The 24,166-nt window shown below is 37.6% G+C and overlaps 1 protein-coding gene across 4 annotated transcripts in view; it reads right to left on the bottom strand.

Annotated features, from left to right (window-relative positions):
• Positions 1-639: 639 nt before the first annotated feature.
• zbtb7c (zinc finger and BTB domain containing 7C) overlaps positions 640-24,166 on the bottom strand; it is a 32,022-nt gene continuing 8,495 nt past the window's right edge. Inside the window, exons 1-4 of one of the 4 annotated variants that reach the window (XM_087790688.1) lie at positions 8,793-9,263; positions 6,071-6,768; positions 4,680-5,329; positions 640-1,302 (exon numbers count right to left, since the gene is read on the bottom strand). In XM_087790688.1, the coding sequence (XP_087646814.1) occupies positions 750-1,302; positions 4,680-5,329; positions 6,071-6,751 (1,884 nt within the window). In that variant the 5' untranslated portion in view covers positions 6,752-6,768; positions 8,793-9,263 and the 3' untranslated portion in view covers positions 640-749. Of the gene's footprint in view, positions 1,303-4,679; positions 5,330-6,070; positions 6,769-8,631; positions 8,747-8,792; positions 9,264-13,778; positions 14,274-24,166 lie in introns of those variants that run through there. The other 3 variants (XM_087790686.1, XM_087790685.1, XM_087790687.1) reach the window with 3 other exon arrangements.

The following is a 24,166-nucleotide window of genomic DNA, read 5'->3' as shown; positions in this document are numbered from 1 at the left end:
TTTTAAAAAGGTTTTGTCATCATGATTGACTGAAAGTTTGATCAAATCGCTCAGTATCGTTTGGTATAATCTGGTGGAGCCTTTTTTAATACTGAATTTAAAAGGCTACAAATTCAAAAAGGTTCAATTTAGAAGTTTTATTTTTGTGTTAATGGAATTAGAATATTAAACTCTATGTGTAAAAAAAAAAAAAAAATAGAAAATATGTTTTTCTATAAAACAAAATCAACCTTTTTATATGCAAATTATTGAATTCATTATTTTAATAAAAACAAATTCAAACCATCAATATGAAAATGTTACAATTTAGTTAGTTATTTAAGTTAAAGTGCAAAAAAAAAAAATTAAACAAAATCAAAGCCTCAACAATTAAAACGTTAAATTGAACCTTTCAATATACAAATTAATTATTTAAATAATTAAAAAAGAAAAAGTTAAATTCTTAAAAAACAATAAATAAAAAAACAAAACAAAGTTTCACGTTTAAAATGTTGAATCAAACCTCTTGAATATAAAAAAAATGAGTTTATTATAATATTTAAAAAAAATTAAATTCTTAAAATACAACATATTCCTTTTTTTTTTAATTTTTTTTATCAAAGTTTAGCGTTAAAAAGTTAAATTAAATCTTTTAATATAAAAATGAGTTAATCATTAAAAAATGGAAAAATAATACATAATTAATAAATTCAATATATTCTGATGCCACTGATTCAATTCCTTTAAGAAAGAAAAAAAGGCTCCTCTGTTCATTTGGCCGGCTCCGGAATGGCGGTGGTCCGCTCCACTCTCATTGTCCAGGGGTCAGAGGTCGAGGCGTAGTAGGGCGAGCGAGCGAGCATCTCTTCTCCCGCCAGTGCGAAGGCAAACACCCCTCGCTGCCTCCGGTCCTCGTCTCCTCGCCTCTTGCCCTCCACGCTCCTGCCTCCCAGTCCCAGCATCTCCCCGAGTCCGGCGCCCTTGACCGGCGGGTAGTTCTGGCCGCTCTCGTCCAGGCGGGCGGCGGCGCCGGCGGGCGGCGGGCACAGGAAGCTGCTGGCGGGCGTGGAGCGCCACAGGGCCGGCTTCCTGCCCCGCCGGGGCCTGGAGATCCTGCAGCTCTGCCTCTTGATGTGTCGGTGCAGGTGGTCCGAGCGCGTGAAGCTCTTGTAGCAATGCTCGCACTGGTACGGTCTCACGCCCGTGTGGATCCTCAGGTGGTTCTTCAGGTCGTAGTTGTGCACGAACTTGGAGTTGCAGTGGAGGCAGATGTACGGCCTCTCGCCCGTGTGCTTCCTCATGTGGATCTTCAGCTTGTCTTGTCTGCCAAACACAGAGTCAACCGTCAACTTTTATATTTCACTTTTCTTTCTGAAGAAACTTTTATTGACTATTTGGTCACATATTTATTTATTTATCTTAAAATGACAAATGACTCGTGTCGGCATTCATTTAACAAGTTGTTTATTCCCTTTTCTTCCATATAAATAATATATAACTTTGTTTATATAGCTTTGTAATGTTTTTCTGTTAAATATTTATTTTAAAAAAGCGATTTCTTTAATTATTTGGATAATCTAAAACAAAGAAAATCCATATTTTCTACACTTGATCCCACTTTGAGAGCAGAACATATTTTGTACATTTGTTTTTTTCTTTTTATAGTATTCTATTGATTTTTTTTTTTAAAACATCTGTTAAAAGTCTTTTAAATTCAAAACTTCAAATTCAACTTCAAATAAATCAAAATATAACATCTTTAAATCATGTACAATATTTGTATGTATCATGTATGATGAACCTTTAATTATATTATTTTTGTGTTTACTTTTCTTCTTTAATATTTTACTTTATATACATATTTATTATTCATAAAGACCAGTTAAAAGTCTTTAATCAACTTAAAACATGTTTTAATTAAATATGTTAAAATCATGCAGAACATTTTAATGTATGACGTAAACTGAATTGTTTTTATATATTACATCTAATTTTTTTTTCTTCTTTTTTTAAATATTTTACTTTATTCATATTTATTATTTAAAAATATCAGTTAAAAGTCTTTATTCTACTTAAAATAAATAAAAATTAAACATATTTAAATCATGTAGAACGTTTTAATGTATCATGTTGAACCAGATCATAATTTGTATACATTATATCTACAAATAAGACATTTTTATTTTCAACTTTTGATTTAATTATTTAATGTTTTACTTTCTTCAGGTATAATAAAGTTGATCTATTTATTAATATTTATTTTTTATAAAGATCAGTTAGAAGTCTTTATTCTTGTCAAATAAATCAGAGCTAAATATTTTTAAAATAATGTAGAAAGATATGAACCCGATATTTATATATATTTACAAATAAAACATTTATTTTATTTTATTTAAATGCGGCACTTTGTTCATTTTTATATTTTTTAAACAGGTGTCTCTATTGAGTTAGTTTTTCCCTCATAACTATTTAACAGAGCAAATATAAACAATGAACTGGATCTATTAAAAATTAAACATTAAACATTTATTTAAACATTATTATTATTATTTAAAAGCGCTATGTTCCCGCCGGTGCTTTTATTTTGTAAGGCCACATCCAGGAAGTGCTAATTAGCGAAATAATAATACAACAAAAACGCGATGTTATGGTGCTTTATCGCATCTCTTACAGTGCTCAAGGTTAGTGAATATTATTAATCCTTTACTGTGTTAGTATTATAAAGTTGTTTTCAAGCGTTTAAAAATGTTATCGTCATAATATTAAAAATATGCTACATGCTAACGCAATGGCTATCGCTGCTACATGCTAACTAGCTACCGTAGTTGTTTAATAAGATGCGTAAAAACAGCTCAAAAATAACGTCATTTTGTGTTTATCTAAAGTCATTTATCAGTGAAAGTGCTGCTGACGTCACGATGATGTATCCTGTGACGTAAAACATGCTCCAGTTTTAAAAAGTTTAAAAAAAAGTCACTACATGTATTATTTTTTTATCCATTTCAACCTTGTATCAGGAGCTACTTCATAGAAAGACTGTAAACTATATTAGGAAATCGACTTTTTTATACTTAATTGTAATTAATATATATAAAATCTATACTTTAATGTGTAGTCAAGAAAGCTGTGTACTATTGTAAACAGTTAATTTAAAAATAAATGTCCATCCAAATGTGTGTTATGTAAGAAACATGTAGCGCCCACGCTCTGGCAGAGTCTGTCGCTGACCTCTTTTTCAAACATCATTATCCATATATTTTTAAAGCTAATTCAATCGACTCATCATTTAAAAAAACGCTCCCGAATGATTTATAACTGTTTTAAATGAGAAGGCATGACTTTTATTTCAAGCAACTGATAACTCAATTGTTTGTAAATAAGATCTATTTTCCCCTCACGCTGTTGAACGTCATCCAGTTTTCATTTCCGGGGAATATGATCGTCATACTGTGAGAGCGTGGGATCGAAAATAAACCAACAACCTTCTTTTACTTCTTCAAGTTTAAAAGATAAAACAGGGGGGAAAGCATTAGCTGTTTATTAAAAATATGTTTTAAAAAAGATGGATTTATTGTTATTTCTAATCATAGTGTATTTTAAGCTAATTTTAAAACACTTATTCATGCGGCGAGTTAAGAGAATAACCTTAAAAACATGAACCGTCAAGTCCGACACGCCAATAAAGTTTGATAGAACTTAAATAAAGAAATAAATCAGGTGAGGAGTGAGCGGGGATTTAGAAATATGGACGGAAATATCACCGATAACAAGCGATAAGAAATGAATGACAAGTTCAAAGAATTTAAATCAGGGGGTTTCCATTCGGATGAACAAGTAGGTCACATTATTCTTTTTATTGTGTTTGTTCTGTTGAAAGGAAACTGACTCGTGTCCTCAAAAGATCAGATAAGTATGTTGATTAAATTAAATAAAGAATAAGACGTACTTGTTTCTTACGTAATACTTGATGAGCTTTCAGTTAAAGGGCTAACAATATTTTCTAAAATAACAATTCTGTCTTGATTCTGAAACTTGTGTCCTTTTTTGTTTAACTTTCTATTGTACTAGTCCTAGACCTTGTCAGGCACAAACCATTGACTGCAATTTTCTTCAAAGCAACACTATGTAACATTTTGAAACTATAATGAATTTTGCACATTTTCTTTCAAGATCAGTTAAATTCCAGTAATTCATGACTCATGTGATTGAATAGTGGGTCAGAGACTGTGTTTTTATGCGAGGTACGGAGATACATTTTGAAGTTACCAGGAAGATAATTGAAATTTTGTTTACAAATGTACATGCAAAAAAATTGGTGACAGCGAAACAGATAATTGACTACGTTGCAGATACACTATTCCGACACTAGGGGTAGCCAGAAACACTAGTAAAAAACTACGGATAAGGCCTTTAGATTGAAGTGGATTCTTTTGCAGAAGTAACCAGGAAAAGATAAGAAATTTCACTTAATTATTTCATCCATTTTTTCAAAGCAACATTTAAATTTAAATAAACAACTATTACCTTTTTTATTTGTGTGTTTAATTGAATCATTTGGATGTTTTAAGCTCATTTTAAGCTCCTACCAAGAAAAATTTTGTTGTTTGGTTCTTGGCGATGTTAACCTGGTAGATTCTCTACTGCAACACAGGTTTGTAAAGCAATATTCTTGTGACCTCGTAAGTATTTTGAAGCAGTACCTGGTGAAGCGGACCTCGCAGATGGTGCACATGTACGGCTTCTCTCCGGTGTGCGTCCTCATGTGTCGCGGCAGTTTCCCGGCTCCCTGGATGACCTTGTTACAAATGGGACACTGTTGCGAAGACTTGGGCTTCATCTTCCTCTCCTCCTCCAGCTGCCACGGGGGAAACAGCGCCCCCATGTGGGACGCCGAGCTCAGAAAGTTCAGGTACGACCGGAAGTCTGCCTCGTCCTTAACCGGACCCAGCACATGACCCTCGGACGGGACCGACCCGGCGCTGACAAACTCCTTCAGGAAGTTGCCGTGCAGCAGACTGGGCGGGACTTCCTCCTTCATTTCCTCTTTGATGATCTCTCTCTTCACCGCCAGGTCCAGAGGCCGCGAGGCCTCCAGCGGAGCAGGTGTAGGGAAGCTCGGTGGGATCCTGGTCTGGGGTGACGCTCCGGGACGGGGATGTTGCTGGTGGCCGGGATCCAGGAAATGTTGAGGGAACGTTGGGAAATCCGCTGCCCACACGGAAGGGTAGAAGCCTGGCAGAAGAGGGGAGAAGTTGGCTCGGCGCTCCAGTGTTGACATGCGGGGGTACAGCCCCTCCTGGAGGAGGGACTCGATGGAGAAATCCTTGAGGGCTCGACTCTCCAAACTCTCCTGCAATACATGAAATGAATAAGTATCTGGAGCACAAACTGTGCAACAGGTTCTAGTGGAAAACTATGTTCCCATCGTTCTAAATACTATTTTTTTAACGTTATATTCTGGTGTTAAAAGTCGGCTACAGATTACTTCTTTTTTTTTTTCTTCACCCTTTCCAGCTGAAGCTGTAAAATGCAATGTCAAGGTTTGAGCCTCATCCTCTTGCAAGAAAAAAGAAGTTGACCCGAGTAGATTCAAGTGACTATAGAGAAGCAGCTTTTACTTGAGCAAACTGAGAATATATCAGTGAGTAATACCTTTCGCTAAAAGCATTTTCAAAAACGCTATTAAAAACAGAGGTGTAAGAAAATACCAAAAAATTTTCTTTCCATGATACCATATTGATATTCTACATCACTGTATCTATTCTTTCAAATTAACAATTACCATTCACTGCGCAGCAATTCAACTTCTGAATTGCAATGAAAACCTGCAAGGTCCCGGTGATGACTAAGGACGAGAGGATACAGTGACTCCAGCAGTTTTTTAAACTGATGTTTGGACATATTTTGGTTTCAAAACAAATGAAAGCTGTTACGACTTTGTCACGAATCATGTGGTCTGTAAATTTTACAACACCAGAGTCAAGTACTCGACAATACTACAAATATATTCTTGTTTCGATAGTATATCGATTGACCCTGTATTGGGATCGTATCTTCAGATTCTTGCTAGTACAACACCTGAGTGATGTACCTGTTTCCCCTGCGTGTCGTCAGGCGACTGCGACTGCGACGACTCTCTATGGGTGAAGGTGGAGGTGCTGGGTGGAGAGGAGTTCTCGGTGCCCACGGGGGTTCGACCTTCTCTGCTCTCCGAAGAACGCAGCGACCTCTCGCTGACATTGTCCTCCTCGTCCTGTTTGGACCTAGCCTCCTCCTCCTCCTCCTCCTCCTCTTCATCCTCGTCCTCCTCGTCCTCGGCGTCCTCCTCCTCGTCCTCCTCCCTGGTGACGTCGCTGGCTCCTCCGCCGCTGTCCATGATCTCCAGGCAAACGTTGATGATGCACGGGATCTCCAGCATCTGGGCGGCGTTCAGGATCTCCTTGACGTTGGAGGCCGTCACCGTCAGCGTGGAGGTGTAGGCGAACTCCAGGATGGCCGTGAGGGATTCGGGGCCGACGAAGTCGATCTCGTAAATGGCCGCCGTCTGCTGCCGGTGGCCTCCCTCTGCCGTCGCCACGGTGAAGAGCTTCTTGAAGTACTGGCTGCAGGCGGCCAGGACCGAGCGGTGCGTGCGGTACTCCTGCTCGCGGACGATGAGGACCACGTCGCACAGGAGGCCGTCGCGGCGCTGCTCGTTGAGGCTGCAGAGGACGTCGCTGCTGTGGTTGGGGAACGGGATCCCGATCAGGTCTTCTTCTCTGTGATGGACCATCTTTGTCTTACTGTCTCCTGCAGGACCAGAGATGGACGTGGTTAGAGTTCTCCACAGACACACAACGACTAGATTTATTCACTCATTGAAGTCAGAATTATTTAATATCACTATTATGTTGTCTTTTTTGTTGTCACAGATTTCTATAAGCGACAGCATCGACAAATCTAAAATGAATTGAAGCTTCAACTATGAACCAGATCAGCTCTTCTGTGTGTCAGGTGAGCACACATCTTTGTCTAAATATTACAAACAAAATACATTTGCGTAGGTAATAATATTCAGAAAACCCGCCAGATTCAATTAAATCTGTGAACTACTTACCTGTTTAATATTCCCACTTATTTAATTTAACAACGTGTATTTAAACCTGCAAACTCTTTGAACTACTGATCTGTTTAATTTTTCCACTAATTTGGTTTAACAACATGTATTTGAACTTGCAAACTCTTTATTGTATGAGTTGCCTTCACTCTCAACAACCTTCTCAATGAAAGTGACCTGAACACCTCCCGTAATGCTTTGCCGCCCAGCCTATTGTTGACTTTTGACACAGACGTTGAATTTAAACACAGTATGACCAATCGACCGTCAATATTTATCTTCTTTAACACAATCAAATATATTAGAGTGGTATTTATACACTTTTTCTCCACATCAAAATCTGAAATTCTTCATACACAAACGAAGGTCACATTCCTCTCTGGATGATGAGTGATGACTGATTTTGAGTTTATTTTGTTAGAAAAATGTTGTTTCATATCTCACTCTTCATGCCGTGACAGTGGGAGTCGAGTCTACTCTTCAGTTTAAGTATTATTATTGGATGAAAATTGAGGTAAACATTCACTTGGTTGTGAAAGTTCAGCGACGATCAAATGGAAGGAAACCATCTGTTTTAGTAGAAGTTATGAAATCACAACGAGGTTTGTAAAGTAGATGAAATGACAATTGCTGTTACACGACACAAGTTTAATCCAGTTGAATTTAACTTGAAGGTACTCTGATGGAAGGATTTGAAACAGACCCTCCAGCCAATCGCTACAGATGCCTATTGTTAGTACATTAAAGCACCACTAGGTAACATTTGGAAATTAGTTTTGTTATAAATAATATTGGATAGTTTGATTCAATTTAAACAGTCATTACTTGTGAAGCAGATTGAAAACACTTCGAGGCAGTGGATTGGAGACGACGGTTGCATTCATTTCCATCATGGCTAAAGCACTAGGGGTAATTTTTTTAAGATTCCAGGAAGAGAAAACAATTCTTTTTTTTATTTTTTATAAACGAATGCACAAGCAGACTGTGGGACACTTTAGAACAGGAGCACAAGGAACAGATTCCACAGAGAATTCAAATGAGAGTTAAACTGAAGAAATACATGTTAAATAAGGACAAACACTGAGATAAATTGAATATACAACAATGGACAAAATATCAATTAGACTCGAACTTCTTCATACTTTACATTTTTTTTTCATTTGTTGCCTGCTTAACTTTTTTAGATTAAGTTTGACACTCCTGGTATACACTGTTGCAATCCCTTGTTATAACAGCGGGGGGCGCCAGAAACAAATATGTTTATCTTCCAAAGTGCTAGTTTGATAAAGTGAAATTCCAATATGGTGTTAAAAGCTGGCAAATCAACACAGTTTTCTTTTCGGCTCTCCATTTATCGTCTATAGGTTTTTATCAGTTCATGCAGAGCAATGTTTACGTTCATCGTCAGATGGTTGAGTAATAAAAATAATGAAATATTATACTTTGATATAACTATAGATTTACAAAATCTTCCAGTGAACCCACATACAAATCCATCAAACAATAAAATGTGACCAAAATCTTCCAAAGACGTTCAGAAAAATACAATAATTTACCTGAGTTTTAAAGAATCTTCTTAATATTCTAAGCAAGAAGAAGCCATCGAGCACATGTCAGTTCAGAAATTAGCTCCAGCGACTGTGACGATGTTACAAGGTGGGCGTCTCTTAAACCGAGTGGCAAAATAAATGTATGGTAGAATTCTGAGCCAACGTACCGGTTAATGCTCCTTCCCAGATGCAAAACAAATAGACTCAGGGACTCATTCATTCCTCGGGCTATTAAATTGTACAATTCTGAGTTCGGGGGCAGGAGTGGAGTGAGAGTATCTGGATGTTCTGTTCTATGTTAGTCTTTGTATCCTTTGTCTTTGTTGTTTTTCTTTGACCTATGTTCTTTGTCTTTATCTTTAGACTTAGATTGTGTCATCTTGTTCTTTCTCTTTATGTTCTTCTTCTTATTTTATTTTTTATGTATTATTTTTTTTATTGTTTATGAAAAATTGCTGGCTATTGGAAAAAAACTTTTTTTTTTAAGTTTTACCTTACCTTACTTCAGTTTTTTCTGCTGTAAATATAACTTGACTAAAGTTCCCCCTCATCACCTGACGGATTTCATCAAGAAAGTAAAAAAACGAGGTCAGATTTGAATCAGATACTTGTTTCCTGTCATTTTACTCGTCTCAGCAAACCTGTGTCTCGATGAACAATCGTACGGTTTCCTCCCGAGCCTCCTACCTGTTGATTCACTGCATGTTTACGCTCTTCCTCCGGCAGACGTTCATTCATCTTCTATGAATAGATTTGTTAAAAAACGTGGCCGTCCATCCACACTCGGTGGTCACAAGAATGCGAAGATAAATACTTTGAAGCGGCCGCAGCTGCATTGTTGACCGCCCGACCAAAACACGGGCAGATCAAAACCATTCACAGAAAAAAAAAGTAGATCAGTTGCAGTAAATCCTGGAGTTCACCTGCGGGTACACACCTCGGATACCCAACCCTGCGCCTAGTTTATTCTTGTCTGTTGCTAGGCAACCACTTTTGTGTTTGTGGTTCGAGCGGTAAAACGGTAAATATGCTACCTTTAAATTATTTTTATCAAAAACAATGCAATGGTGCACGTGGAATATTTTGACTTCCCCCACTGTGAAGAGCGTGGGTAAAAAGGTGGAAGGAGAGCGAGAGATCAGATGGTCCTGAAAAAGTTCCCCAACAGGTTGCACAAACAGCCGTGCAGGGGCCCCTCCCTGTGAAAACTTGCCAAGACAAACAATAGTGCGAAGCTTGAAGCAACAGCGAGTGGATAGCGAAGGGAGAGAGAAAGAGCGTCGGGGCCGTGGAGGGCGAACCCACTGTCACTTGTTTTCCTCTCCATCCATCCCACCCACTCCCGGGACGGAGGGGGGGACACGTGCTGCCGACACTCCCCCCCTTTTTTTTCGTCCCCCCCGCTGTTTTGGCCTGCCACCGGCTAGTGCCGGCTCTTCGCGGCCGAACCCCCCCTAATTACAACGTGGAGAGGATCTGAGGAGGATGTGCCACATAGACAGGGAGGGGAGGAGGGCACGGCGTTCCCACCACAAGGTCCTGTTAGTCAGCTAGACTTTAACCCTTCGCCCACAGCCGTCGGAGCAGGGCGGGGACACCACGAGGAAAAGTTGCTCCGGTAATTACTCGTGTCCCTCTATTAATAAAAGAGTTAACCATCGACAAACCTCACGTGACTCGCCCTCCATTGTCTGCTCTTTAATATTCAAAGATGTAGAACAACATCCTGGTTGTTGCCATGGAGCTCCATGAGCTCAAGATAGCTTTGATGTACGACCAGCAGTACATTTCGATTCATGAATGTATTACAACAAGTTGCTCGTCCTTGAATACGCAAGTATTTTTACCCAGGATCGTTAATGTAGCTCGAGATTTATTACATTTAAAATGTTTCTCAATAAAATTCATCTCTTTTCTAGTGTCGAATGATACAAAACTGAATCTAAAAATGTAAATGCAGCAAACATTTGTGGAGTTTAAATCATTTATTTTTATAGATGCACATTTTATCATTTCAAATGATGACTTAACATGTATTTAGATTAGGAGGGAAACAAACAAAACAAATATCTAAATAGACAGATGACAAAAATAAAATTCAATAAAAAGGAAAACTCAAAGCATCAGGTCTGCGTCGATAACATTCATACATTTATTTTATATTCTGTGGTTATACATGTGATATAATATATATATATATATATATATATATATATATATATATATATATATATATATATATATTTAATCTCTTTTTAATCCAAGATTTCATAATTTATTTTACGTCTACGTTATTATAATTTGACTTTGATTATGGTGAGTTCAAATAAAACATCAAGTCATTAAGAATAAGTCAAATGATAGTTTTTAAAAGTACTTAAGGAAGTAGAAATACACGTAACAATACTAAATCGCTGTAGATCGTTACTCTCCAGGAGTGATGTTTGAATCCTGCAGTCACTTGAGGACGGACAGAAAAGCTAACATTGAAGTCATTCGTGAATCATCAGTAAATACATTTTCTTTATTTATTCATCTAACAAGTCTTCTCTTTACACAAACGATATCTGCACGCCATAGTATTGTCACGATCATTGTCATGTTTTTTTAGTTTTGAATTGATAGATTTTTATCTGCTTACCATTTTAGTAACTAAACACTTATTTAGTTTATTAGTTCACGTTTACTTTGGTTTGTAAATGACGGCAGGTTTAAGAAATCCCGATTGTTAAACCCTCAATAAAACAATTATCCTCGTCTCCTCCAAAGAACAACTTTGCTGCATGTTCTTTATTTAATATTTATCCGAAAAAATGTATCTAATCTCAACTGTGGTGAAATCAACAATTTGATTTTGTATGTATTTCTATTCTTCATTACCAGTCTCAAAATATATATATTTTTAAGGCTTTTGTCACTTTTGTAAGTATTTATTTCCCCTCAAAAACATGTTAAGTGAATATAAAACATGATTTCTGGAAAAAAAAGTGCCTTTATATAAGATTTAAAAAAAACAAACAGCGTATATAGAATATATTTAGTTTGGTTTTATTATTTATTTGATACTTTTAGCTTCTTTATCTTTGCTTGATGGCCCCCAGTGTAACAAATATGGCCCCTGATGATATTTAAATAGAGCGCTGGGGTTCAATGATGGCACGAGACGCGTTGCACGTAAAAGTAAACTTGTTTATTCCTTCACGAAAAAAAAACTGGACGCTGCAACTTTACCGCCTGTCTTTCTGTTGATCTGCTCTCAAGCCTCGCTTAGTCAGCAACACTTTCAACTCACGACACCCACCCAGAAAATAATGTGTCACCTCCATTCAAGCGTTTCTCTCCAAGAACTTCATCTGCTTCCACCGGACCACCACAGCCTTCACCTCCTTCTTTCCTAATCCACCCCCTCCCGCCCCCCCAACATGCTTCACTCGGAATCATTATTCCCCTTCAGCGGCTGGACTCGAGCGCTCACGTCGAGGGCCACAAATCACCCCCTAATGTCCTTCTCCAGCCCTGTCACGGGCTGATGCTCATTTGACCTGGAAGCTCTCCCGGCCAGTTTATCCCTGTCAGGACAGTTGCATCTACCTGACCGGCACACTGAGAAGTTTCCCCTCTTCTCTGTCATCCCTCCGTCCACAGCGAACGCTTCGCTAAACAAGTGTCACGGAGGGACAATCATTATTGTGTCGTGCGGCAGGAATCCTCCCTATTATTAAGCCGGCGCATTAGCTGTGCAGGCGACTCCATTATCAGCAGCAACCGGCGCGTCTCAAGCACACTTGTGTCGGCAAAACACGGATCACGTCTGGAGAATTTTTGACTTTAATTGCTGTCAGATAGAGCAGCACATGCCACTTTCACCTCCTAAATTGTGTATTTATCCGCACAAATTATCCCCAAAGTTTGTTAAGAGGAAAAGTTGGAGGGGGAAGTAACTTTGGAACAAACATTTAGTCGTAAACTTCTTCTTGCTTTTCTCAAATATACTATGTTTTAAATAGATAATTGTTGAGTATATACGATTATTGTCGCGTTATCAATAAGCAAAGTGTACATTTTAATATCATTAACGCGTAATGCACTTAAAAATATTGACGTTTTCGTCTTGAGTAAACAACGACACATAGTCTCGGGTGATCTGGGGGCCAATTTGAGCAGATATCATGGAGCCTTCAGGGGCCCCCAGAGCTACACACCATTAATTCTCTCAGCCCATGAAGTAACTTATGCTGCTCAGCATCTTGTCAGTAATTAAAAACACAATTAAAAAATATATCTTTCGAAGGAGTTTGTGATGAATTATTCTCTGAATAAATGCACATTAAATATCAGTTTTATGATTTAAATTCTCTGTATTATTGTTTATTTTCTGAATCAGCACTTTGTTAAATAACGTTATTCCTGAGATTAAAAGTTTATGGTGATATTTAGTTTAATATATGTTCAGTATGAAGTTAATAAATGGATTATTGAGATTTTTTTCTAATCAATGCATATAAACACATAAACTTATGTTTTAATTTAATGAATTATTATTAGTTTTAACATCAGCGTATATAAACAGAAAAGGACTTAAAAAACATTCAAATAAACCATTAAAAACAAGTTTTATAGAGGCTACAATAGGCTCAACAGGTGATGGATAAATAAATATCGAGTCACTAATCAACAAACAAATTGTTTTGTCTTGTCTCTTGTATTTTTCCCCAAACGATCGTGTAAACAATAATTTACAGCTCAGTGTTAAATCCAATGTTTTTACTTCTTCTTCTCTCGCAAACAGCGGCTTAAAAACTTTCCGACTTTCCGAGTGATGCAGCGCAACTGAAAGTGTGATGACTATCTTTTTCAGGAACACACAATTAAGTGCAACTTTTAACCAGGTGTTTGCTGCCATGGTGTAAACGCCGCGGCTATTTCTGGGATCCGTCGCTTCACAATATTGACGCGGCAGACTAAATAATTACATCTGTCGTCGGGTCGCCGCATGACACTCGTGTAAATACAATTAATGCACTCGGTGATGCACGTGTGTTGGCTTGTTCACACACACACACACACACACACCCATGTGCTCTGGCACCCACGTAAAGTCGCACATGTCTTGATTCGTCCGCGGCATTCCTCAGGTTTTTCTTAGTACTTACTCTTCAGGTGCAGATTATACTCCGTTGATCCCGCCTTGACCTCTCAGCATCGCCCCCTAAATCGAAATCTTCACTCTCAGTCCATTCACTCCTCAGAGACCACCGGTGGGAGCCCCCATTCATTAAAAAAAAAAAAAAAAAAAAAGTGACCGCCACAAAAACAACCCTTTGTAGGAATATATCCAGTGAAGAGAAGGAGCGACGGGAGTGAGTGATTCTTCTGTGCGGCGGAGCTGAGACTGTTGTAGGACGAGCTGAGCGTGAGAGGAAGGGAGGGAGGGTAGCAGCACTGCGCTGTGGAGATGTCGCACCACTAGTTTTTATAGCAGGGTGGGTAGCTGAAAGATAATAATACCCCATCCTCCTCCACAACACAAGTTTAAGCGCACTGTGTAATAAGCCCGTGGCGCAGACACCCTCTGATTTAGGTCAGACAAAATGAATTTTTAGTTGTGTTTGAGTGGATTTTTTTTTCGGTATAAAGGGAGCGGGGCGACTCAACTCTTAGAGGTTGTTTGGGGAGACAGAGGAGGGAGAGAAGACAGAAAAAAAAAAAGAAGAGAAAAAGTTTGAAAAGTATTTTTCTTCTTCGGTGGGTCAGTCTCAAGCTGGGACGAGATGCGTGGGACGGGGAAAGTGAAGATGCAGAAATGTGATGGCGGAGGAAGTCGCCGGCATCTCGGCTCGCCGTGTTGTACGTTCTATTTCGACACGCAGCAGATGTGACTCAGATCTCCAGCGTATTTAAATGCTCAGTGGCCACAAGATTCATTTGCGAAGAGAGGTCGCGCCGAGCCAAGAACTGGGGGAACCACCTCTGAGCCGTTCAGGAAAATATATTGTGTCGTATCTGTCCAATGATGTCTGGTTTAAAACTCTAGGTTTAATTCCTTCTAGGGTTTAAGAATACCGAGATGTTCCTTAAACCAGAGTGGGGATTTTAAATTTTTGTTTATTCCCCTTGATATGGTATTTCCTTTTAATTTCTTCACCTCTTGTTTTGAATGAAACTGGCTTCTGTAAGACTTTCGATTCATGTCGTTCTGGTTGTGACTCAAGGTTCATGTCAGTAGTTTCGTGTAGGAAGCAAAAGTGATGACAAAATAGTAAACGCCCTCTATTTCCTTATCGTGTGACATTTCCCTTCATGGGGTCGCCACATCAGCTACCACCACCTTTACATATCTTTATCAACCTTTCTTCTAGTCACTCCTGTCTTCTTCATGTCCTCATGCTCCTCATATGTTTGTTTTCTTCGTCTTCTGCTCACATTGTACGACCACGTGTTCTTCATTATATATGGTTTACTATAGTCAATATTTAGAATGTCAATAGATAGACAGACAGAAAGACAGATAGTTGGATGGATGGATAGATAGATACATACAGTAGATACAGTGGATAGATATAGTATATACAGTAGATAGAGTAGATGTATATGGTAGATACGGTAGATACAGTAGTGAGATATAGATGATAGAGTAGATACGGTAGATAGATAAAGTAGATATGGTAGATATAGTAGATACAGTAGATATATATATAGTATATACAGTAGATATGGTAGATACAGTTGACATAGTAGAAACAGTAGATATAGTAGATATAGTAGATACAGTAGATGTAGTAGATATAGTAGATATAGTAGATATGGTAGATATAGTATATACAGTAAATACAGTAGATACGGTAAATCTAGTAGATATAGTAGATACAGTAGATACGATAGATATAGTAGATACGGTAGATATAGAAGATACAGTAGACATAGTTGATATAGTAGATACAGTAGATGTAGTAGATATAGTAGATATAGCAGATACAATAGATATATTAGATATAGCAGATACAGTAGATATGGTAGATATAGTAGATATACTAGATACAGTAGCTACGGTAGATATAGTAGATATAGTAGATACAGTAGATACAGTAGCTACGATAGATATAGTAGATATAGTAGATATAGCACATTCAGTAGATATAGTAGATATGGTAGATACAGTAGATACAGTAGCTACGATGGATATAGTAGATATAGTAGATATAGCACATTCAGTAGATATAGTAGATATGGTAGATACAGTAGATACAGTAGCTACGATGGATATAGTAGATATAGTAGATATAGCACATTCAGTAGATATAGTAGATATGGTAGATACAGTAGCTACGATGGATATAGTAGATATAGTAGATATAGCACATTCAGTAGATATAGTAGATATGGTAGATACAGTAGATACAGTAGCTACGATGGATATAGTAGATATAGTAGATATAGCACATTCAGTAGATATAGTAGATATGGTAGATACAGTAGATACAGTAGCTACGATGGATATAGTAGATATAGTAGATATAGCACATTCAGTAGATATAGTAGATATGGTAGATATAGTAGATATAGCACATTCAGTAGATAGAGTAGATATGGTAGATACAGTAGATACAGTAGCTACGATGGATATAGTAGATATAGTAGATATAGCACATTCAGTAGATAGAGTAGATACGGTAGATATAGTAGATATAGCACATTCAGTAGATAGAGTAGATATGGTAGATACAGTAGATACAGTAGCTACGATGGATATAGTAGATATAGTAGATATAGCACATTCAGTAGATATAGTAGATATGGTAGATACAGTAGATACAGTAGCTACGATGGATATAGTAGATATAGTAGATATAGCACATTCAGTAGATATAGTAGATATGGTAGATACAGTAGATACAGTAGCTACGATGGATATAGTAGATATAGTAGATATAGCACATTCAGTAGATATAGTAGATATGGTAGATATAGTAGATATAGCACATTCAGTAGATAGAGTAGATATGGTAGATACAGTAGATACAGTAGCTACGATGGATATAGTAGATATAGTAGATATAGCACATTCAGTAGATATAGTAGATATGGTAGATATAGTAGATATAGCACATTCAGTAGATAGAGTAGATACGGTAGATACATATTGTAAATAAATAAAGAATATAAATATTGTAGATAGAATAGATATATTAGATACAGTGGTTAGATAAAGTAGATACAATATATATATACAGTAGATCAATAGAATAGTTTGCCTTCATTTTAACATGTGTGTCTTAACTTTTCTAATGAAATATTCAATTTGAAGTCAAAACAAAATAATAGTGTTTTAATGTAGATTTGTCCAACTAGTGATGATTGGCTTCAAAACAAGTCACATGGGAACAGATCCTCCTCTGGGTTTCCCCAAAAAATACAGTTTGATAGTTTTTTTCTGAAATAATTGCACATAAAAAGGAAAGAAAAAACTGGAATAATAAAAAGATCAACTTTACTCCCATCTATACATTCATCAAGTCAGTAAAACTACTTCCTGTCACTTTATTAAAACACTTCAAAAAGCCAAAGCACTGGTAAAGATTCATTAGGAAACAATGGAAGTATTTTATTAAATAAATATTGTTGGTAAATAAAATGATTGTTATTTTACTTCAGACTTTCAGCCAGTGTTGACTTCCTCTTAGTCGCAAACCATTAGTGTGCGTCTCAGCGAGCGTTGTGTGACGTGTAATTACCAACAAAAGATTCCTGCGTTGAGTCAGAAAGTGGCGAAGGCGGGGTACGGTCGGCCAGCGGCCACCACCCCGGTTCACGCTCAAAGGTGAAGAAACGCAAATAGGATTTCGGTTCAGATTCGAGAGCCGTCAGCGACGGAGGGGATTTCAGCACCCAAAAAAGAAAAGAGCGACCACAAGAAAGACATGGGCTGGTCTCGGAGCCCGACCGACGCTTTTTATGACGCTGCACATTCAGAGACTAATGGAGGATTTCCTCTGTGACATCACTCACCCCGATTTGTTTACAAGACCACTTTGGCGCACAAATGCTAATATTTGACTTGAAAAAAGACAGAAGCCTCTGTTTAATGAGACGCGGTGAAGGAGCTCCGATGTGCGGTGCTGACAATAAAACAGCCTTTTTAAACGGCGTTGACAAGTTCTTCTCACTCTTGCTCAGATATTTCCCCCCGAAAAAAAACAATCCATGAATCGCCAGAGAATATTGTTTAAACTCCAGCAAACAAGTGGCACATCAGAACCGTGCTATGCCCACTTCCCCCTGGTACAAACACGCAGCACGGCTGAAACCGCAGCCCGGTGGTTTACACTGTTCTGTGCCGGGCGAGAGTGGAGGCCAGCTCACATCGGCATCTCGTATATATAAACGGGGTTAGCCACTAACTGCTAGCAGGCCAGACAGACGGCCAGAAAAACAACACGGTATAAGATCTGTCTATTCTGAACGCGCTGCTGCCGTCACAGGAGAGTAAGAAGTGCCACCTGTGCGACAGGACTGCACCGTCATAACACCACGACCACTGATCTACAGGCCATAATACTGTATCCACACGTGCAAGAAAACACAGGCCCTGAGATTATATTCTTTAACAATTGTTTTGTAATTTCAAAAATAAATATAAGGTCTTGTATTAATGTATCCAATATTTTAAGACGTATAACTATAATTGACAAATACAATGTAAATGTTCACTGCGTTTTATTCATTTTTTTGTTGCAATTAAACTTCCGACCACTAGATGGCAGCCGTCATTACGTCCTACGCAGCTAAAGGAACAAATAAATTCTGTGAGATCCTGGCGATGACTGAGGACGAGAGGATACAGTCGACTTCAGCAGCTTTTAAAGCTGATGTTTGGACATATTTTGCTAAAGTAATAATGAAATCCGGCGATGACTGAGGATAAGAGGATACGGTCACTCTTTTTGCAAGCTGATGTTTCGACATATTTTGCTACATGGTAGCAGTCATTAAATTAAGATTCTGGCAATGACTAAGGACGAGAGGATACAGTCGACTTCAGCAGCTTTTTTTAAGATGCTGTTTGGACATATTTTGGTTTGAAAACAAATGAAAGCAGTTACGACTTCGTCAAGAGTCATGTGGTCTGTAAATACTGCAACACCAGAGTCAAGTACTCGGCAATACTACAAATATATCCTTGTTACTACAGAATCACGATATATCGCAATATATTGTTATCGTTGATATTGTAACATATGTATCATAACGCCGGATTCTTGCCAATACTATTTAAGGTATTCAATGAAATAAGAAAGACCGATTTGTTTTAAAAACATGTTTTAATAACAGTATTTTTCAGCGACAGTATTTCTTCTTTAATGTTGTATGTACTTGATAGTAATTGTGCTCTCATTATTGGCCAATATATATTCAACACAATAAAATTAAAATGACCAATAAAAAGAAACAAACTATTACACTCTTACCTTTGGTGTTTTTTACAGTGTAAAAATAGTTTTTTTAAACCATATGTGAAGTATGTGTTGAAGAGGAGAAGTTAAAGTGCAATTACAGTTTACTTTGTTAACTTAGTTTTGCATCTAAGGAGGATGAGGGAGCAGAGCTCGGCTTTAATAATGCTGTTGATTAATATTGTCGTTGGACAGCGTGTGCTAAGAATTATGTGTATTGGTTTATTTTTGCATATAATTTGATGTATATTTCTTCTGCAGTCCTGCCATCGCTCTGCGTTTTCATCGGTGTATTCATTTAAAAACTGTCTTTTTTATATTTAATGATGTTGCGTCTAATGTGGCCTCTGGGTAAAAGTACCTTTTCCACGTTCTAATTCAATTACTCTCCAGCATTATTCGACTCAAGAAACGAACCACAGTTCCAACGATAAAAGCTTTTATACCTGAGATCCTTTTAGCTGCAGAATGGAAACACATTTTTTTTTTTTTTAAAACTGCAGGTCACTTACCAGCGCAGGTACATGCTTTATACAGTAAAACAAGTTCTGTACAGACAAGAACTCAATTCATTGATCGATAGAAGGTCATGAAGTTCTGGACTGGTTTATCGTCTGGCTCTGCATGAATCAGAAACGCTGAAAACAAGTGTTTTTTCTGCGTCCATCTGTGTATCCTTGGTGTACCTGTTTACCACCACCTGCTGTGCCGAACCAGACTAGAGGACTGGCAACCGTTGAGGAGTCACCTAGGTTACATGCTTTGAAAGAAATACAGTTTTAAAAAGTTTTCTTTTTAGCTTCAGCACTTTGAGTTGTGTCTTTATGTACTACCTGATACTGCTGCTATCCCTTCATTGATAAGCTTTTATTGTAAATTGCACCCTTTGAAGTTTGCTAGTAACTATACCTGGAAGTTTAAAAAGATGAGAGAGATGCTTGTTCGATGGATGTATTGGCAAAAAATAAACCATATATTTTTCGGGGCTACAAGGCAAACCGGAATATATGGTGCATTAATCATTGTGAGGTTTCGTAGCCAGTACTCCACGAGGCTCCTGCCTACAGATCCACGTAAAGTACTGCGAACTATTAAACCTCAGGGAGTATTACTACAAAGTTTTTGCCAAATAACACTACCGAACCTCACAAGTAATACAAAGGAGCCACTTGGAGTCATACTACGAAGTCTTGCCAAGTAATACTACGGAACCTCACGAGTAATACAAAGGAGCCTCTTGAAGTAATACAACAAATTCTTGCCAAGTAATACTACAGAACCTCACGAGTAATACCACAAAGTCTCGCCAAATAACACTACGGAACCTCACAAGTAACACAAAGGAGCCTCTTGAAGTAATACCTCAAATTCTTGCCAAGTAATACTACAGAACCTCACGAGTAATACAAAGGAGCCTCTTGGAGTAATACAACTAATTCTTGCCAAGTAATACTACAGAACCTCACGAGTAATACAAAGGAGCCTCTTGGAGTAATACTACAAAGTCTTGCCAAGTAATGCTACGGAACTTCACGAGTAATACAAAGGAGCCTCTTGAAGTAATACAACTAATTCTTGCCAAGTAATACTACGGAAGTGATACCAGTGAGCCTTGTGTGGAAATAGTGATGTCTCCTGGAGTAATACTACAAAACATCACAAAGTAATACCATGGCAACTAGGGACATAATTCTACAGGGCCTTAAATTAAATAAATAAAACAACGTGTTTTACTAACTTGTGGAGTAGTACTTGGAATTCTTGCATAGTAATACTACAGTTCCTCACGGAGTAATACTCCAGAACATTGCTGAGTAATACTGCAGAGCTTTGCGGAGTAATACTATAAAACCTTGTGAAATAATACTATGCAGCCGCGCAAAGTAATACTAGGGAATCTTGTGAAGTAATACTACAGTGCCTCACAGAGTAATATAATGGAGCCTGTGGGGAAAATACAACAAAGTCTTGCAGAATTATACTAAGGAACCTCACAAGTGATACTACTGAGCTTTGCGAGGTAATACTACAAAGTTTCATTGAGTAATACTGCAGAGACTCACAGAGTAACACCACAGAGCCTCGATAATACTACGAGCCATGCGTGGCTCAGAGAGCAGGTGCTGGTCTGTGGGAGTGAAGCAGGATCAGAGTCGTCCTCCTCACTCCAGAGATCCTTCACAGAGACCAGGTTTACCTTCTGCCTCCAGAAGTCCAAGGACACACACAAGCGTCGTCTTGTGTTGCCTTAAACTCAAAGAGGGAGGCATCTGTGCAGAGAAGCACACGAGCAATAAATCACTCCGGTTGAGTCTCAGACACACTCATATGTGCGTCTATTTGTCGTTCCTGAGAGGTCAAGAGGTCACGGCGATCAGGCGTCTGAGGACAAGATCGTAGGTTTACGATGGAAGTATATCAGAGCCATCAGAACATTGAAGAGTTCAATTATACATGTAATGAGTGTTGACATTTTTTACACTTTAATTCAATCTTTTCTATATCAAAAGGTGGAATTTGCTCTTATTTATTAATTTAATTCAATAGTTTATGTATATATTTATTCTTTATATTTCTATATTCTTAGTGCAAAAGTTAAAAAATGATTGTTATAAATTTTCTTTTTTTTCTTTAGAAAATAAATGTTCTAGATTAAATATTTTTAAATTCCTGGCCTTTTTAATTGATTTTATTTCCAATTAGAAACCTTTTATAAAAAATGCTAGTATGATGGTGTCACCAGACATTACCAGTAGATTACCGAGCTACTCGATCTATGTCACATGATCGTCTGCACGTCTCATAATTGGCTGAAAGCTCGAAAGTCAATCATTTTTTAAATACCAGATTATTTAATATCAATTATTTAAAACAGATTTAACTTTTCAATATAGAAATAAATTAGTTCAATTTGTACAAATAAATACATAAAATAATAACATTTCAATAAAGACAATTAGGTTTCAACATTTTAAAAATAAAAAATAAAATCATTCAATAACTTGATAAATATTTGAATTTTTAAACATAATTATTTAAACATACATATATTTAACTTTTCAGAATTGAAATAAATCTATTCCATTTGTTGAAAAAAAAAGGACAAATAAACATCTTAAAAATAAAAACATTTCAATAAATAAAGACAATTGAGTTTCAACATTAAAAAAATGTTAAATTCAATAATTCAATATTCTGATGAATATTTGAATTGTTTTATTTGATTATTCAAATAAAACACATATTTAATGTTTTAAAATAGAAATAAATGAATGAAATTATTAAAAAAAATACATGTTCAACGGAAGACATTCAAAGTTTAACATTTGAAAACGTTAAATCAAATCATTGAATATTCTGATAACACTGATATACTTCTATAGTTTTCTTGTCATTTATTTAGTTCCTCTTCGAACACTTTCCACCGGTGACGAGTCCAGTTTATCAGAAGTGTTTGCTGATGAATCTCCACGAGTCAACCAGACGTGTGAGTCGGAAACATCTAATAAAACCTAATGTTTATGTCCACTGATCCACTGATCGACTGATCGACTGATCGACTGATATCGATCCCAGTCCAGCGTAACAAAGTTTCCTCTCGACGCGTCGCTTCCCTTTGATTGGCTGAGGCCGGCGAGCACGTTACGAGGGTCACGGGGTGATTGAGGACGACTCCTTATAGTGATAACGAGAACGAGGCCAGCCTTGGTGGGACAGCCTCCGTCTGCCCTCGGGTAGTGTGTGTGTACGCATGTTTGTGTGTGTGTGTGTGTGTGTGTGTTCGCAGGAGAGCCCTCGGGCGCTCTGGCACCTCCTAATTAAAACCAGTCAGGCTGCAGGGCAGGGGAGACAGATGCCTGTCATGGTACACACACAAACACACACGTGCACACACAAGCGTGGCAAACAAGCGCACACACACACACACACACAGGTGTCACAATAAGTGTGATGAGCAGGTCAACAATTAGTGCTCAGTTGTGAGCTCAACGGTGTCTTTTCTAGGTCATTTTTTAAGATTTTCTAATACTTTTTGAAAGAAAAAACATGAATTAATCCTCATTTAAAACTGTGTTTTTCAAAATGACTTAACAACACGAATAAGAACGACACACTTGCCACTTCATTGTAAAGCGCTTCGTCTCAACCCAACTTGTGTTGATGTCAATCTCGTCTAAACTCAAATCCGGGCCTCAAGGTCATTCGAGTCGCCCGTCGGACGCTCATTTGAAGAGATAGTAGATGAATGTTCATATCGATAGCCTGAGCTATGAAGATGCCAGTGTGTATTTTTGAATAAACCTGGGTCAGATTATGATGGCGGAGGATAATTAAGATGAATTGAGCGTCAAAGAAAGAAAAGACAATATCAAAATCTTACTTTCTCTTCGGTAAATCTACATTTGTTCGGCCTTTATATTAGATTAGATAGACTTTGTTAATCCCTCTGGAGATCTCCTTCGGGAAATTGTGTTTCCAGTTCACAGCAGACGACAGTTTCATAAAAACAAAGTGCAAATCAGAAGAACAAAGTGCAAGGGATGACAAAGTGCAAATATAAAGAACATAGATCAAAGGAAATAATGCGGAGAAAAGGATTAACATATAATAACATCATCTTTTCACATCTATTTTCACATAGACTGCTTAGCGATGTCGGTCTTTGGTGTGAGTGACGCTCCTGTGGTAACTTGACATAAAACAACAATCGGGTCAAAAACTGCCATGATTCAAGAATGTTGTCGCACCGCTCGTGTGATGGACCAGACCTGCTACGTCAGACTCGAGACACACAATGAAATATGTTTTTAAACGATCGTAATGTTAACATTTTGTCACAGCAGTCACATTCAATGTGACTGTTTTATAATGTTACCGTTTTAAAGCAGCGAGCCGTCGGAGCAGCAGCGCATAGAGGCCATACAAGTGACAGTTATTTTTGTTTTGTTATTTTGCAACCAATGATAAACAAATAAACTAAGTTTCCCATATTCTGTATTTCAATTTGAACGTATTACGTCTTAGATAGTTGGATAGAAACTCAATTGATCCCTTGAGAAAAACAAGAGTGCAAAGTATAAACAAGAGTT

This window comes from Callionymus lyra, chromosome 5 (assembly GCF_982586985.1).
Source record: "Callionymus lyra chromosome 5, fCalLyr1.hap1.1, whole genome shotgun sequence".
NCBI lineage: Eukaryota > Metazoa > Chordata > Actinopteri > Syngnathiformes > Callionymidae > Callionymus > Callionymus lyra.
The sequence above is the reverse complement of the archived record's forward strand: the minus strand, read 5'-3'. Positions and strand labels throughout refer to the sequence as shown.